This window comes from Scardinius erythrophthalmus (genome assembly GCF_964197995.2).
Source record: "Scardinius erythrophthalmus genome assembly, chromosome: 9".
Classification (NCBI taxonomy): domain Eukaryota; kingdom Metazoa; phylum Chordata; class Actinopteri; order Cypriniformes; family Leuciscidae; genus Scardinius; species Scardinius erythrophthalmus.
The window spans coordinates 32,816,458-32,832,878 of record NC_138229.1 but is presented as its reverse complement, the minus strand read 5'-3'; the positions used below and the strand labels follow the sequence as shown (position 1 = coordinate 32,832,878).

Below are 16,421 nucleotides of genomic sequence, written 5' to 3'. Positions count from 1 at the left end.
CAGTTATAGGCCTCCACATGCTTCTGGCACACTCAATGCTTTTTACCCTCTGCATGCAAATCTGAATGCTTCGAGATTTCCTGCTGCTAGCTTTTTTTGAGTCTTCGACTCAAAATCCATTCATTTGTCCACTTCAGTTCATCATGCATTTCATGTACAATTCTTACTTTGTGACGTCCTCCATTAATTGAGTAAACACCTATCTATGAGAAATTGATCGTCAAATGTATCTTGAATCACTTGCAATACCAGTGGCATTTGATCAAGTCATCAGAGGTCCACAAAGCCAAGAGCAAAACAATCATCTTTTATTTTTGCCATATGGACATTAGACAGCCCTCTTTCCCTTCCCTTCTTTTCTTTTGCCCTCCCCTTCCTTCTCTTCCTCAGCAGTCCCTCAATGACAAGCGTAAAAAGAACCTCTTTTCCCGCAAGTTCACCTTCTACAAGAACAAGGAGCCGAGTGAGCCGGAAACAAGCGATGTGGACCGTAAGTACAGAAAGCGGCACTACAGCGCAATGTTGGGTGAGAATAGGGCAGCAGGTCATGAGGACAGAGGTGGGCACTGCTCCACTGGACACAGCAGGCATCACAGCCTACTTTAGACACAGCAACACCCGTGGACAGAGAACGCTTGGTGCCTGCTGTGTCCAGTGGCTGGACCAGGCCTTAGAGTGTCTCAGTAACCCATGTACTCTTGTGGTTGTTGTCTCTCTCGTTGCTCCCTTCCTGACCGCTCCACAGGACAACCCAGATGACATGCTATCCAAAGGCCTGAGTAAGTTCCCCATGTGGATGACCACTTGGTCACCTCTGGACCAGATCTCTCTTCCTCTCGCATCTCTCATTCTTCACTCTCATAATTCCTGCTGATCTTTCTCTCGAGGGCACTTTTAGTTTGTCCCAGAGTTCAAGAGCTCCTCCAGACATGCTTAAACTACCAGAATAAAACTGTTTTCTCTTTCTGTTGTTGATGGTGGAGGTGAAAGGTTGTTTTCTACTGTCTTTCTCACCGTTCTCTATGGAATCTCCCCTCATTTAGTATCTGCACATTTTATTTTATAATTATGTTCTATTGAGAAAAATGATCTATTGATCTGATATTTATTTGCCATCACACACTTTAGATCTAATTACGGTTTACTGCAGAGTCCTGCACATGGGCGCAGGTACCCGACGGGTGAACTGCTAATGTAACGGGTGTAATAACACTTACGTGGTCATTTGCGGTGCGGGTCGTGAATCAATAGGCACGGGTGCACTGTGGGTCCAATAGCCAAGACGTTTTCGACTCGTTCGGTACCCACTGATAGGCAGCTGCTTTCAAACGGTCCCATGCTTATCACGCTCTGTAGTTTAAAGAGTAAAGAATGTCAAAGGTTTCTAATTACAACACAATTGAGCACAGCGTTTGTGCGCTGCAACTGAAGCGATTGACAGCTTCAGTCATTAAGGGAGCGTTTCTGTATATAATCAATTCGCAATTTGAACAAGAGTTTTATTTTTCATGCTGCTAAGAGGACCACAATTATGCCCATATGTTCAAAATAGCCTTTATGGGCAGATCGTCCACATGGTGTTGGCAAAAGTTTTGTATTGTTAACGCGACAGATTCACGTTCTCAGGTTGTTTTCTTTTAATTATTACCATGTTGTTGGGCTGCATGCCTATTTTTCTTAAATGCATCAACTCCTCAATGCCTAATGTTGGTTTGATTGCTTGTGTTACTTGAGAAAATCAATAATTTTTCTTTACCAGATTTAATGCGGGTGTGGTGCGGTTTTCTTTTCTGTGTTGAGTCATTCTTCAATCGCGGTGGCAAACGACACTACATTTTTAAAAATCATGTTTTATTTTTAAATAATAAAATGCATTGCTACATATTTAAAATTTGTTGAATATGATATGTCTAGTAAAATGAAAGCTTAATGATTTTTTTAACTTTTTTGAAATTTAAATCAATACTGGTGCCACAAACATTTATGTCTGTGGTGTTACCAGTATTTGAAGTATGCAATATGCAATAGTATGCAGTAGGAATGTGCAACTATAAAATGGTCTTTGGTGTCAGGTTTGGGTGAAGGGATGAGGCTAGGACTCAAGATGCAAGAAGCAATGGGCTTTATTAATCATACAAAATAAATAAAAATAAAAACCTACCCTGAGGGGGGAAACAGAACTTGACTTGACTGGCACAGGACTGCAAACACAAGGAGAATAGGGCTGCACCCGAAAACTTAGTTAGCCAACTTGTTGCCTCGCTGCCCTATCAGCCAATGACTTTGTAGGCAGCGTTTGCGCATGAAGGTACCTCACGAAACTGATTTGGGACAGACTTCTGAGGCAGCTTCACGGTTTAATGATCTACAGCAAAATAGAGCGAGCTTCGGTGAAAACAAAGTGAATATTTAATGACTACAATAGTGATTTCTCGCTAGAAATGACATCATAAGTGGACAACATTGATCAAAAATGTACATTTACGCAAACTGATGACCAGCCGCAACTTTAAGACACCATCTTTATTTTTCTAGCTCAACTGTCACTGAATGCAAAGCACAGGATTTTGGGATATCAAAGACAGAAAGTCTGCAAAGTACACATCTATGTTGCCTTCAAAAATCAATCAGATGAAGGAATCTCAGGAGACAAGAAGTGAAGCTAACATTGCATTCAGACGTGTCTTTATGCCTTCCGACCTTGGAATGTGTCCTTCGAAGACAGCATTTATCAGTTCTCGAATGCAGCCTAGATAAGGAGCGAACAAGGCAGGTGACGTGGGAAGACAGGTGGGGCAAATAAACCAATAATCAGGTAACAAGATGGGCGGAGTTAAGACAATAGACAGGAGAGCACATGGCACAAGGAAACACATGACAAGCTCACACCAGACATGGCTAAATCACAAGCCATGTGCTCAAACAGAATGAGACACGGACACACAGCCAAAGAGACACTCATAAGCCGCGTATTCACACAGAACATGACAATATGAAAGCACGCAGCTGGTGTTTTTCACTGCTACACAGAACGTGTGAACTCGCTCAGACAACTCGCTCACACATCAGAGCAAATGCTCACCCCGTGCGCACACAACAGAAGACAAACACAAGGAGCATTAATGTCTGAATCCCGACACAAAACCAGAACCAAACTAGACCGAAGTGCCGGAATCCAAACACCACGCCCCGCACATGAAACAAGGCACACTGACAAGAGAGCGCAAGCCTCAAGCACGCTTGAAACCGCACGCTCAGACAAAGACGAGGCAATACAAAAGTGTCAGGGCTCTGTCATAAAACCTAGAAATAAACTAAAGGGACAGAACCCTGACATTTGGTACCTTTATAACTTTAAGATCTCAAAACGTTTAATTATATTAAATGGCTATTAAAGAAAGAAAGTTCAGATATATTTTTGAAGTAACACCACAGACATAATATAATATCATAGACTTAGAACAAGGTCTATGCTGTCTATAAAGATAGTATCCATACCTGACAAGAGTGATAAAATTATATGATTATGAATGTCCTAAAGCAAATTCTGTAACACTTTACAATAAGGTTTCATTAGTTAACTACTTTGGTTAACATAAACAAATAATGAACTGCACTTCTACAGCATTTATTAATCTTAGTTAATGTTAATTTCGACATTTACTAATAGATTATTAAAATCAAAGCTATGTTAACATTAGTTAATGCACTGTGAGTTTACATGAACAAACAATGGCAGACTGCATTTTAATGATATAACATTAACAAAGATAAATAAGTATTTAAGTATTTAAGTAATACAGTATTAAATGTATTGCTCATTGTTTGTTAATGTTAGTTAATACATTAACTAATGTTAACAAATGAGACCTTATTGTAAAGTGTTACCACAAACTCTATGATTTTTAAATAGAACATTTCTGTTTGTGTATTGTCTGTGTATTTTCTATGGAGTCATGCGGTGTTACCATGAAAGACCATCTAGACCTTTCTAAAATGGAGGCTGCTCCAATCATGATGGTTTGAACGTCTGGGGACATTTTAGAAATATTAATAAGAAATATTCATTTAGAAATAAAAAAAATCTGTTAGTTATCAGCGTAATATCACAGACTCTAATAAAGGGTGATGCATGAAATTGTTATAAATTTAGCAAAACTTATGAAAATTAATAAGAGAGAATCAACTCACCATGCCACCCCTGCAATGACCTTTACACACAGTAAGTAGTCCAGTTACAATTCCCCCTTTTCTTAAATGGACAACATCCATTACTGTAACACCACTGAGATGAAGCTGGGAGATACAACTTTTTATGAAAAATCTAACAAAATGTTTAAACAATTGAATTAAATTATACCTGGTAAATTAAATCGAAATCATAATATAGCCATTTTATTTGTTCTAAAAATGTAATTTTTTTGCAATTACATCCCAGGATACGTCTGTATTAGCCTGGAAATCCAGACCTAAATCTAAAAGATTAATGGTCTGGAGTCGACTAATGAAAATCGCCCAGCTCGAGGGGCGGCACCAAGCATGCATTTGAAAATCTCGCTGCGTGCAATTGGATAGCACTACGACCAATCACAACAATAAACCCCAGCTACTAGCGGAGCTAACCTTATTAGACATTCTCTGATTATACTTTTACCGTATCCGGTCGGCAAAACAGCAAAAACACCCTTCTTGCAAAGGAACGATTCGAGCGGCGTCTTCTGTTCCTGTTTTAGATAAAAATCCAAGTCTAACTCGTTCATTGTAGCGGCCAAAGCCGTTTCAAACAACTGGTATTCATCCATAGCCATCTTGCAATGTTTACTAATGACTTCGACGTCACAGCGCTGTCGTCATCTGTTTAGCTCGCCTCTGTCCCGCCTATATCAGATAACCCGATGTGATTGGTGCAGCTCAGATCGAGGGGCATATTTAATGTGCATCATTATTCGACACCAGAGTAACTCGCTGAGCAAATTCTGGATTAATTCTGGATTAACTGGATTACCAGGGTACGTCTGTATGGCGGGAACATGCAGATTTTGTTGCACAATTTCTCAAACTCAATTAAATATGTACACAGTAAATATGTACCAGTTTAAACATGTTAAAACAGTGCACAAATTGTTTCCCCTCTACACAATATAAAAATGCAAACATTTATTGGTTTTTAAAGTTTATTTTAACTGTTGCAAATTAGTGGTAACTTGTCACTGCAATTGAAGAATGGCCCCGTTGACGGATTTTGTTTTGAATCAGGACATTGGTTGTCATTTAGTAGCTTTTAGTTTACATCACAACTCAATAAAACCTCACTAATATGGACGAAAGGAATTTTTTTTGTGTGTGTGTGTGTGTGTGTGTGTGTGTCAAAACTTTAAATGTGCCTGCGTATGCAAAATGGGTAGTAAATGTTTTAAACATGTAAGACATTTATAGACAAACGTTGCGTGAGCGTGTGCTTAATACCCTGTTTATGTTGTTTAGATTAATATTTGCTGCTAGGAAGGATTAATTTGTTTACTGTTTTTTTTTTTTTTTCATTCAGATTTATAGGCTATTTTATGCTAACACTAATTTTAGATGTATAATAAACTTGATAAGAAACATAAAACTATGGCTGGTAATAAAAATAATAATTGTAATTAATCTTATTTCTGCTAGTTAACTTTGTCAACTTTTAAGAGACATATTTACATATAACATATATGGACTAAAGTTTTGATTTCATGTGGTCTTTAAATTGGAGAGGGACACAGTTACATTGACGATTCTCAGAAGGTGTACTGTGTCCCTCAGTGGTGTGTGTGTGTCTGTACTCCTCCACTTTGCTGAGACTCAGGATTGCTCTTCCACTCTTATGTGAAGCCACCTCATGCATCATCATGTGCTCCTGTTCTTGGTTCTCATCATCCATTCCCCTCTGTTATGATTTCAGAGCATGTCACCTCTAATGCCAGTGATAGTGAGAGTAGTTACCGTAAGTTCTTCTTTCCATTGTGTCCTTCATCCGTCGGCCTCGTCTGCTTTTCTTTCACATTTAACACTGTTCTTTCTCTCTCTTCCTCTCTGCTGTGAGTTAACGTGTATGGGAGATCCAATTTAATAATACAATATAATAATAAATATATCGCCGAGCAGTGTTATTCTGGACTTCTCAAGAGTTCACATCGCCCACCCCCTTCACCAGAGCAGCACTGCAGTGAGGCAGGCTGGGTAATGTTCCACAAGCCACACAGATACAATACCAAAATCAATCAGTGAGCCCTCAGCCAGTCTCCATAGCAACAGTCCACCCCCATCCCTACCCAGCCCTTACCCTCTCTCTGTCAGAGACAGTCAGAGTCACAGTGTTATATCAAAGCCACTCTGAAGATATTACACACCGCTGTGATCAGCACTGCAGACTGTGCATTACCAGCTACTGCATGATACCAGACACTTTGAGGCACGATTATATGCGTCACAGCATCATAATGGGATCGCCAATGAAATTGTGGCAAATTTAATGAATGCAAACATAAATAATAAAAAATTGATGCAAGCAAGGGCCCACTCTAAAAATTTTACTCAGCCACTGGTTCAAATTTGTACGTAGCTTCATCAATATTTCCACTTGTTCTGCTATATCGCCGTTCAAAAGCTTTGAGGGTTTTTTCTTACTTTTTTGAAAGAAATGAATTCCTTTATTTAGTAAGGATGTATTAAATTATGTAATAGTTAATTACATTTAATAGTAAAGACATTTATAATGTTACAAAAGTTATCTATTTCAAATAAATGCTGTTCTTTTGATCTTTCTATTTATCAAAAATCCTGCATGGAAAATCACAGTTTCACAGCATGTGACACTGAAGACTGGAGTAATGATGCTGAAAATTCAGCTTTGACATCACAGGAGTAAATACATGTTTGTCAAATGAATTATAAAAGAAACATTTATTTTAAATTGTAATAATATTTCACAATATTACACTTTTTTCTGTATTTGTGATAAAATAAATGCAGCCTTGGTGAGCATAAGAGACTTATTTCAAACACATTGTAAAAACTCAAACTTTTGAACAGCAGTGCAAGTAAATAAATACATATATTTAATTTTGTAGCAATTTTTTTATGCTGATATGTTTTAGTTAATGTTAAGTTTTCATTTCTTCAGCATTTATGTAGTTTGCAATGATATGGAAATTGTATAGCTACAGTGCAGTGCAATGAAGCTCCATCACAGCAATTCATTCATAAATAGTTTTGCTGGAAAATGATGTTATACAATGCCGGACCTGCACTGACCAGTTGTAATAGTATAATCAGTATTTGATTGTATCAGCACAACCCTGCAGTACAAAAGCTTGTCCTGTAAAATCAAGTCTTCATTGAAGCTGTACTTTGTGTGAATTCCTGAAGTATTCTTCGTGATCTTTCATACATGTGAATAACTAACAAAAACAGCCAGTTTACTCTGCACTAATTCACATTGCTTTCTTGTGGGGAGGGAATAAATGCATAATATTTCATATATCAAGTACACTACAGTATGATGCAATAAACAGCACTAGCATGGCACAGGCCCTTACAAATTCTAAGAACAATGTTCATTCATTTACAGCACGTTTCTGCCTCTAACTAATAGTGCACAGGCAGGCCTGCTGAGATCCACAGAAAGAGCTGCACTTTAATCATTATGACAGTCTCACACCAACCATGACGGAGGACTCCATTGCCTTAACAGTGTTCATTTGTGTGGCGTAGAGGACCTCTAGCGGCCTCGAGTGGATCTCGCGTAGCTTTTGTTGCAATTTCACACATTCAATAATAGACTGGTGCAGGTATGACGTCAGAACCCAGTTCGCCGCTGGTTCCTTCGAGATTTTCCTATATGGTTTTATAATGGGCTTTTTTCACTTTATGAGTAAAATAAAGCCTGTGGTAAAAATAACTTGACGATACTTTGACGTTTGTTCTACAACTTGCACTGCACACACTCACACCTCAAGCAGTCTTATTTAGTTCCTTAATAAAAACTTGCGTTTTCAAAAATGAACATAACTGCTTCAAAATTCACCTTTTTGCTCTGGGCATGTGTACTTTATGTTGTAGAACAAAACGTCCAAGTATATTCAAGTCATGTTTTCCACAGTTCAATCGAAAAACCCCATTATAAAAACCCATAGGAAAATCTCGAAGGAACCAGCGGTGAATTAGTCTTTGGGTTCTGACGTCATTCCTGCACCACTCTATAATGCATGAGCAGAAAACATTGCATTGATTTTAGTGTCTTAATATGCTTGGCTGGATTTGTTTGTCTAAAAACGATACCGTAAACCAAATGATGAATTGTACGGAGATATTTTTTCTAAGTTTAACTGTGTGTATGTGTGTGTATTTCTCAGGTGGTCAAGAGGAATATGTGCTCTCTTATGAGCCAGTCTGTCAGCAGGAAGGTAAAATGCTTATGATTCTCTGTAACATCAGTATTAACCCATGAGATTTAACATGAACATTTATTTTTAGGAAAATGTAATTGATTTCACGAATGGTGTTTCCACAGTGAACTACGCACGGCCAGTGATAATCTTGGGTCCGATGAAAGACAGAGTAAACGATGACCTGATATCGGAGTTCCCTGACAAATTCGGTTCCTGTGTTCCCCGTAAGTCTCTGTACACCGTGTGTATGAGCTGATGAGGTAATATGATGAGGGACACATCGTAACAGTGTCTGCAGTGGATATTACAGGATGGTTTGCAGGCTTGTCAGATGAGAAAAGCAGTTTTGACTACATTGACGTCTTTTTTTGAGATTTTAATACAATTCTACTAGTAAGTAATGTTAATTGTTATTCCCTGTGAGGTATGGGGAATGTCTGTGATTTAATTAATTTCCCTTCAAAATGGAGTGGACTCTGACAATTCATGGTGCTGTTTGATTAAAACGGGCATTAAGAATACAGAAATATGGCACTATTTGAAGGGACAGCCATTTGTAATGCTGTCTGTCACCATAGTGGACGTTATCGAGTGCACTCATTCAATCCCACAATGCACCGCAATAATGAGCGTACAACCGATGTACGCTCAACGGCTAGAGAATACCCATAATGCACCAAGAGTCACGCACGGAATGAATTCCCGCGTCTCGCCAGAAGATGGCACTCACAGCTGAATCATCCATCCATCCATTTCCCAAATTGCTGATCCAATGTGGATGCAGCGTAATATCATATCATTGACATGGATTATTAAATTGTTTAATTAAGGTTTATACATGATAGTTTCCACAAAAGAGTTAAATATAAACATTTTCATTACTACTGGAGCTGCCAGTTTGCTAAGTGTCAAATGATTTTGAATCAGCAAGCACAAACTACACAAAAGTGGCAGCCCTTCTGGCGCACTCAGTCTCCGAATTCACTTACTCGTTTTCATTCACTCCTTAAAGGCCGGGACACACCAAGCCGAAGGTCAGGAGTCGGGCCGTTTTTGAGCGTCAGTCAGCCGAGTTTTTTTGGTTCTAGTGGGACGCCATCGGTTCTAACCATTGGTTCTAGTCGGACGCCATCTGGGTTTTTTAGGCCGATTCAGCATGTTGAATTGGCGTCGGCCGTCAATGAGAGAGAGAACTTTGATTGGCTGTTCAGCTTAGTGAACAAATCCGTGCACAAGAATAAAAGCGAAAGTGATGAATGCGAGCAAAGAAGTTAAGGGGGTACAGACAGAAGGCTGTTACAATTTTACATCATCTTACCCGAGCAAAATATTTTCATAATAACATGAGCCGACTGGAATGAAGAAAGTGATTGATATTTAAAATGGTAAGCAAGCACTGCTTTGTTTACGGTTTGTACATCTGCAGACCTAGTTTCAGTTTCCCTTTTTTGAATGACGAAAATACCTGCTGATATAGGCAGATATTAACTTACATGCAGACGCACATGCTAGTTTACAGTTGCCTTTAGTCCTTTTGGTGAGTTCAAGTGCAACTTTTTGCCCGAGACGCAGCCGGCGAGAGGCGACAACACAGTCAGCTTTAGTCGCCGCTAGTTCTTTGACGTCGGCTTGGTGTGTCCCAGGCTTTAGATGAGGGAGACATCCAAAATGAGCAGTGGTCCCCCGGACAAGTTTGAGAGGCACTGCAATAGCTTCCAAAAAAGTAATTGAGGCCAATGGTTCTCATCTTACTTTTTTTTTTTTTTGATAAAATCTTATCAGGTAGAAATTGTAACTAAAACATATTTGTACTGATCCTTTTCCTAATTCTTATAGAATAAAACTCAAAGGCCTTCGAATATTGTTGCACAACATAAACTGGGTGGCTGTGTTCTGAGACCCACAATAATAATGATAATAATGTAGCTTGTGCTCCTCTCTGTCTCAGATACAACGAGACCGAAGCGAGATTACGAGGTGGACGGGAGAGACTACCACTTTGTCGTGTCCAGAGAGCAAATGGAGAGAGATATACAGGAACACAAGTTCATCGAGGCGGGCCAGTACAACAGCCACCTGTATGGAACCAGTGTGCAGTCTGTCAAAGAGGTGGCGGAAAAGGTGAGGTCATACCAACACCAAGTCTACTGTACATACATTACATTTACCAGGCAACAGAAAACAGTATTTGAATGTCATTAGTCAATGTTTACATATGATGTTATTTAGAAATTGGAGCTTAGCATTATTTCTGGAGAAATAAGCACAATATGCACGATACAGCTGCTCAGTTGCTGACAACACAGGAGTCTAATGCTTAACATGCATCCTTAATGCTAACCGGATGAAAACACTGTGTGTGATACTCTCTTCAGGGCAAACACTGCATTCTAGATGTATCAGGCAACGCCATCAAGAGGCTGCAAGTGGCTGTGCTTTACCCCATCGCCATTTTCATCAAACCAAAATCAGTGGAGAACATCATGTGAGTGAAAGACAAGAAATCAAACTAGTATTTACAAAGAATGTCGTGCTATCAATGACTAATACATTACTATGGTGCTGATGGAAAGGGTGGGATGTCTATTCTCTACCCTATTTTCCATTGTTTCATATGTTGTAAACTGTTCCCAGTCAAAGGCATTGGGGCGCCATCAAATCTCAAACCTTTTTTAATGTTGGATCATTCACTAACCCACAAGCAATGCAATACGTCAGTGTGTAATTAGAGGGCAATGCTGTTTGCTCTGTCCTCAGGGAGATGAATAAAAGACTGACGGAAGAACAAGGCAGGAAGACATACGACAGAGCCATGAAGCTGGAACAGGAGTTCATGGAGCACTTCACAGGTCTGTCTCTCATACACGCGTCAAGATTACAGCCTACCACAACTCACATTTCTGATATTACAATACACTATATAAGTAGCAATAGCAAGGTCATTGGTTTGATTCCTAGGGAACCAGGGCTCTGAACCAGTTCAAGAAACGAAAACAAAAACCGGAAACGAACGAAATTTTATCAAGAACATAAACGAAAACGAAATTAAACGAGAAGTTTAATCATTCTAAACAGAAACACTAGTTTGAAATTACCTGTAACCAGTTAATAATGTTATTTTATCATTCTATTTAATATTTTAATTTGGCAGTCAACCAGTCATGAATTAAAATATTACGACCAATGCAACGTTGTCAAAATGTGACTTTGACATATCCAACGTGAGTGAATTGTCGAGCCATCGTTGGTAAGTCGCCATGGCAATACGTTGGCATTAGCTTCTGGATCTCAGGAGTTTTTCCAAGGATATGCCACCAACTGTTAAAGCATTACATTTAAGTGAAAATTAATGGCAGGTTATATCCAGTGTGGCGTGTTTTGAAACATGCAAAAATTGCAGGTTAGTGTAGAACCTCTACCTTTTAGGAAATTAAAAAACAAACATACAAACCAATGAAACCATGTTGTTTAAGTTAGTATTGTGACGTTATCTATGTTCAGACACTTGCATTATATTGTTAACATTTTATGAAAATCAAGCTCAAATGGAATTGCAAGGTTTTTCCTCAGAGAATGTCAGAGATCTGTGTTTTGTCCATTATTAGAACGGCCACATTTGGCCAAAATCTAGTGTTATAAAAGATTAAGGGCTATACATTGGCTGTGTTGGCTGTGCAAAAACCAGACGAAGACTCTCTTCTCAGCTCCTCAAATATGTAAAACATTAATCTTTACAAATATTGTGTTTTTTTGAATAAAGAAAATGCTGTACTCATTCAAAGAACCAGGGCTGGATTTCCCGATAACGTTGTCTCTTAGCGCGCTACGAAGACTCTTACTGTGCGTTCACACCGCCGGCGGCGAGAGCGTCAAAGTGGCCGGAAGCCATTCATTTTCAATGAGAGCCGGTGGCGAGCACCGGCGAGGGCGGCGCAGCGCGTCTTGGACTGCGAGAGCGGCGAGAGGAGTTGAAATCAAGTCAACTTTAAGCTATGACGCGGTTCGGCGGCAACCAGCGGCAACCAATCGGAATGTAGAAGTCCTCCGCCTAAGAGGAAAAAAATCACGCATTCTAATCTACGTCAGAGCGTCCCCGAATCTTTCTACGGCGTCGGTGGCAGGGCGGCGAGAGCGAATTTTGCCGCTCTCATCGGTGGCGGTGTGAACGTACAGTTAAGGTATAACTTTACTAAAGGTATACCATTCCTAGGCATGTTTCCCGAACCATACATTAGGAAGTTGGTTAAGATATACCTTCTTACGTGAGACGTTACCAGCCGCTGTCCGTGTCGGTGGTGCTGAAATGGTTGATATCGATTCACTCATGCAGGGACTGCTTCACTGTGTTATGTGAGAAAGCCGTGTTCTTTATGAAAGAAGCTAGTTGAAATTGCATTTATTAGGGATATTATAAAAAATAATCCAAACTATACTAGCCTATAATAACCTAGCCTACATATTTTAAAATTGTACCGTATATTTGCACCACAATAACGGCCAATTTTAAATGTTTACACGTTTTTTCTCTTTCTCCTTTTTGTTCGCTGAGGTGGAGCTGTGATGAAATATTCTTGTAAATACTTTCCAGCATTTCAGTAATAAAAGTGTACATGTTGAAAATATTGTACGACCCCATGAGAAACGATTACCGTCCAAACAGGGCTGAACTGGCAGTACGCTTTCACAGGCCTTTGGCACAACTATTTGCTGTATCGTTTGAGCAAACTCCCCACCGCAATCATTCCTTTTAAATAGACTCCTTAGCCTTTACTGACTAATGCTTTGCCAGCTGATGTACCTTTGGATAATATAATTAAAAAGCTAACAACAATCAGTGTAATGACAACTTTATTCTTTGTCAAGTCAAGTCATCTTCATTTATATAGCGCTTTTAACAATTTAGATTGTTTCAAAGCAGCTTTACAGAGATAAACGTATAATTTAAGGTAACAGAGATTGTTTTGGCTTTATAGCGGTTCTTTAATAAAGTTATTTTCCAGCTAAAGTTAGTTTTGATTGTTTCGCTTCCGTCGCAACGATCATTTGTTATTAAATTTGGGGCCGCTAAGACGACACCATTCTCTACACAGACTTTAAACGCGAACCTGTGAGAAACGCTGATATAGTTATGTGTGTTTGAATGTATGTGCGCAGGTTCGGAATTCCTTACAAACCAAGCCTAAACAAAGTACTGGTGTTTCCTTATAATTTTGATACAGATTTTTATATTATTTTATCAATTCGGGGTAGGTACGCGAATTGAGTTTCCCCGACGACGCTTTATCTGTAGAGTGGTAAAGGAATCCTCCATAGGGAGAGACTAGTTGGCACTTCAGCACTGCGTTGTCATCGGGTCCAGGCGAAGGTCCTTCATCAGATCTGGATACGGCCTGGATCCGGCCGGCTGCGGGAAAACCTCGGGATAAACAAAGGCGTAGATGCCATTCTTCTTATGATGTAACGAGTACATCAGGATTTATGGGAAGTGTTCCCGGTTCCAGCTGACCTAATCTATGCAGCCTAACATTGAATTATAGAAGTCTATAATGTGCTATGTGTATGCTAGGTCAAAGAGATGTGTCTTTAATCTTGCTTTGAACTGACAGTGTGTCTCTGCTTCCCGGACAATGTTAGGAAGACTGTTCCAAAGTTTTGGTGCTAAATAGGAGAAGGATCTACCGCCAGCAGTCGATTTTGATATTCTAGGTATTATTAACTGGCCGGAATTTTGAGATCGCAATAGACGTGAAGGACTATAATGCGTTAAGAGCTCGCTCAAATACTGCGGAGCTAAACCATTTAGTGCTTTGTAAGTAATCAGCAATATTTTAAAATTGATGCGATGTTTAATAGGCAGCCAATGCAGTGTTGACAGAACCGGGCTAATATGGTCATACTTCCTGGTTCTGGTAAGAATTCGAGCTGCTGCATTTTGAACTAGCTGTAGTTTGTTAATTAAGTGTGCAGGGCAACCACCCAGTAGAGCATTACAATAATCTAGCCTTGAGGTCATGAACGTATGAACAAATTATTCCGCATTTGTCAATGAGAGCATATGGCATAATTTAGATATATTTTTAAGATGGAAAAATGTGGTTTTACAGATACTAGACACGTGACTTTCAAATGAAAGATTGGTATCAAAGAGCACACCCAGGTTTCTAACCGACGACGAAGACTTAATAGAGCAGCCATCAAGTGTTAGACAGTATTCTAGGTTATTACGTGAGGACGTTTTTTGTCCAATAATTAGAATCTCTGTTTTTTCAGTATTTAGAAATTATGAGTCATCCAATTTTTTATATCAGCTATGCATTCCGTTAATTTTGTGAATTGGTAAGTTTCGTTAGGTTTTGAAGAAATATACAGCTGAGTATCGTCGGCATAACAGTGAAAGCTAATGCCATGTTTCCTAATGATATCTCCTAATGGTAGCATGTACAGAGTAGAGCCCGACCGATTTATCGGCGGGCCGATATTATCGGCCGATATTAGGCATTTTCCAAACTATCGGTATCGGCATTTATAATGGCCGATAAATGAATATTTAACCCCCTGAGGTCGGCTATCGCGCCGGCGCGATAGGCTCGTTTTTTTCCGTATGAGTGCAAAAAAATAATAAAATAAAAATATTAATTTTTATCTTATATGCTTGTGTTATACATCAATCTATCCTGTTAAGTGTGTACTATTTTTGTGTACACTCACAATAAAAACAAAGTGTTGTGCTTTTCGCCAAATAAAGAAAAATAAACACGAAGCGAGTTCTGCCTTCTCTCTCTCCGTGTAGTCCATTCTGAAACGCGTCAGAAAATGAATCATAACTCAGCGAATACTTCTCACACAGGCACGTGAGATATGTCTTTATGAAGCTTGAAATCTCCTCTTTTAAATGAAGTAATTTATATAAAAAACAAATGTTTTCAACTCATGTAATCCGTTTGAAAGCAAGGAGAGGTACCGTTTTTCCTTCTGCTTCATTATCTCTATAATGAGGCTGCTCCGCCCCCGGCGCGATTCACATGTAAATAGTTAGGTGATCTAGTATGCATCGCATACGCCCCTCGATCAATGCCATAAAAAGTTTCTTCATCAGACTTACTGATAGTTCATCGCGTTTTGAGTATGACACGCTTCTCCGGTAATAAAGATGCCCTTCAGATGATTCTGGACAGCGAGGAAGAATGCACCTTTTCCTCAGAGGACGAACGGCAGCATATTGAAGAGCGAATTCCGCCGAGAACACAATTTCGGAGTAAGTTTTACTTAAAAGTCTTTTGTCTTTTATTTTTCGTGTTCGCATGTATGAGGAAAAAACAATATTACGTGACAGTTCTCCATTATGGACGCGAGCGCTCTAAAAAAAGCACTAAAAGACTTTCAAACTTTCACAGAGACCTCAAAACAGAAAGTACAAATCCTTTCTTTAAAACGAATTTCGTTTTGTATCAATTGTATCTTACTTTTAATATTTTTTTCATTTACAAATTTCCTGGATTTAAACTGCAAATTAACATTTATATTTCTTATAATAAAAATGAAAGACCTATGTTACAGACATATGAAAGACAACATTTCGTTGATTAGTTTTGGATAGATTATACATTTTTAATGTAAAATATCTGCCACCTCAAATAAGCTTTTGTTTGCCAATATTTGCTTATGTTTAATAAAATATGTTTTGTCAAAAATAAAGTTATCAAATAATCAATCAAATCCTTAACTTTGAAATATGTATGATAAAATGTATACTTTAGTTTTTACAAAGAAAGATTACACTTGAATTGTTGTTGTAATTGCAACCTTTTTAATAAAAAAATATATTTACAAGGTAGATGTAAACAAACTATTAAAAGGTAAATATAAGCCTTTTCTTTAAATAACTTTTATTGTGTTTTATTTTTGACAAATTTGGGGAGAGCATAAATATTCCAAAACTGAAAATACAGTATGAGAATTAACTGCACAATTACTAGACATGTTTTCCTTGGATATTAT

The 16,421-nt window shown here is 38.7% G+C and overlaps 1 protein-coding gene across 23 annotated transcripts in view; it reads left to right on the top strand.

Annotated features, from left to right (window-relative positions):
* The window catches only part of dlg1b (discs large MAGUK scaffold protein 1b), a 147,250-nt gene that overhangs the window by 124,017 nt on the left and 6,812 nt on the right, over positions 1-16,421 (top strand). For 10 of the 23 annotated variants that reach the window (XM_081374957.1, XM_081374952.1, XM_081374951.1 and 7 more), the window contains 7 exons: positions 391-490; positions 5,936-5,977; positions 8,388-8,438; positions 8,546-8,647; positions 10,372-10,544; positions 10,799-10,908; positions 11,181-11,272. In XM_081374957.1, coding sequence (XP_081231083.1) covers positions 391-490; positions 5,936-5,977; positions 8,388-8,438; positions 8,546-8,647; positions 10,372-10,544; positions 10,799-10,908; positions 11,181-11,272 — 670 coding nt within the window. Of the gene's footprint in view, positions 1-390; positions 491-745; positions 780-5,935; positions 5,978-8,387; positions 8,439-8,545; positions 8,648-10,371; positions 10,545-10,798; positions 10,909-11,180; positions 11,273-16,421 lie in introns of all 23 variants that reach the window. The other 13 variants (XM_081374960.1, XM_081374956.1, XM_081374968.1 and 10 more) reach the window with 2 other exon arrangements.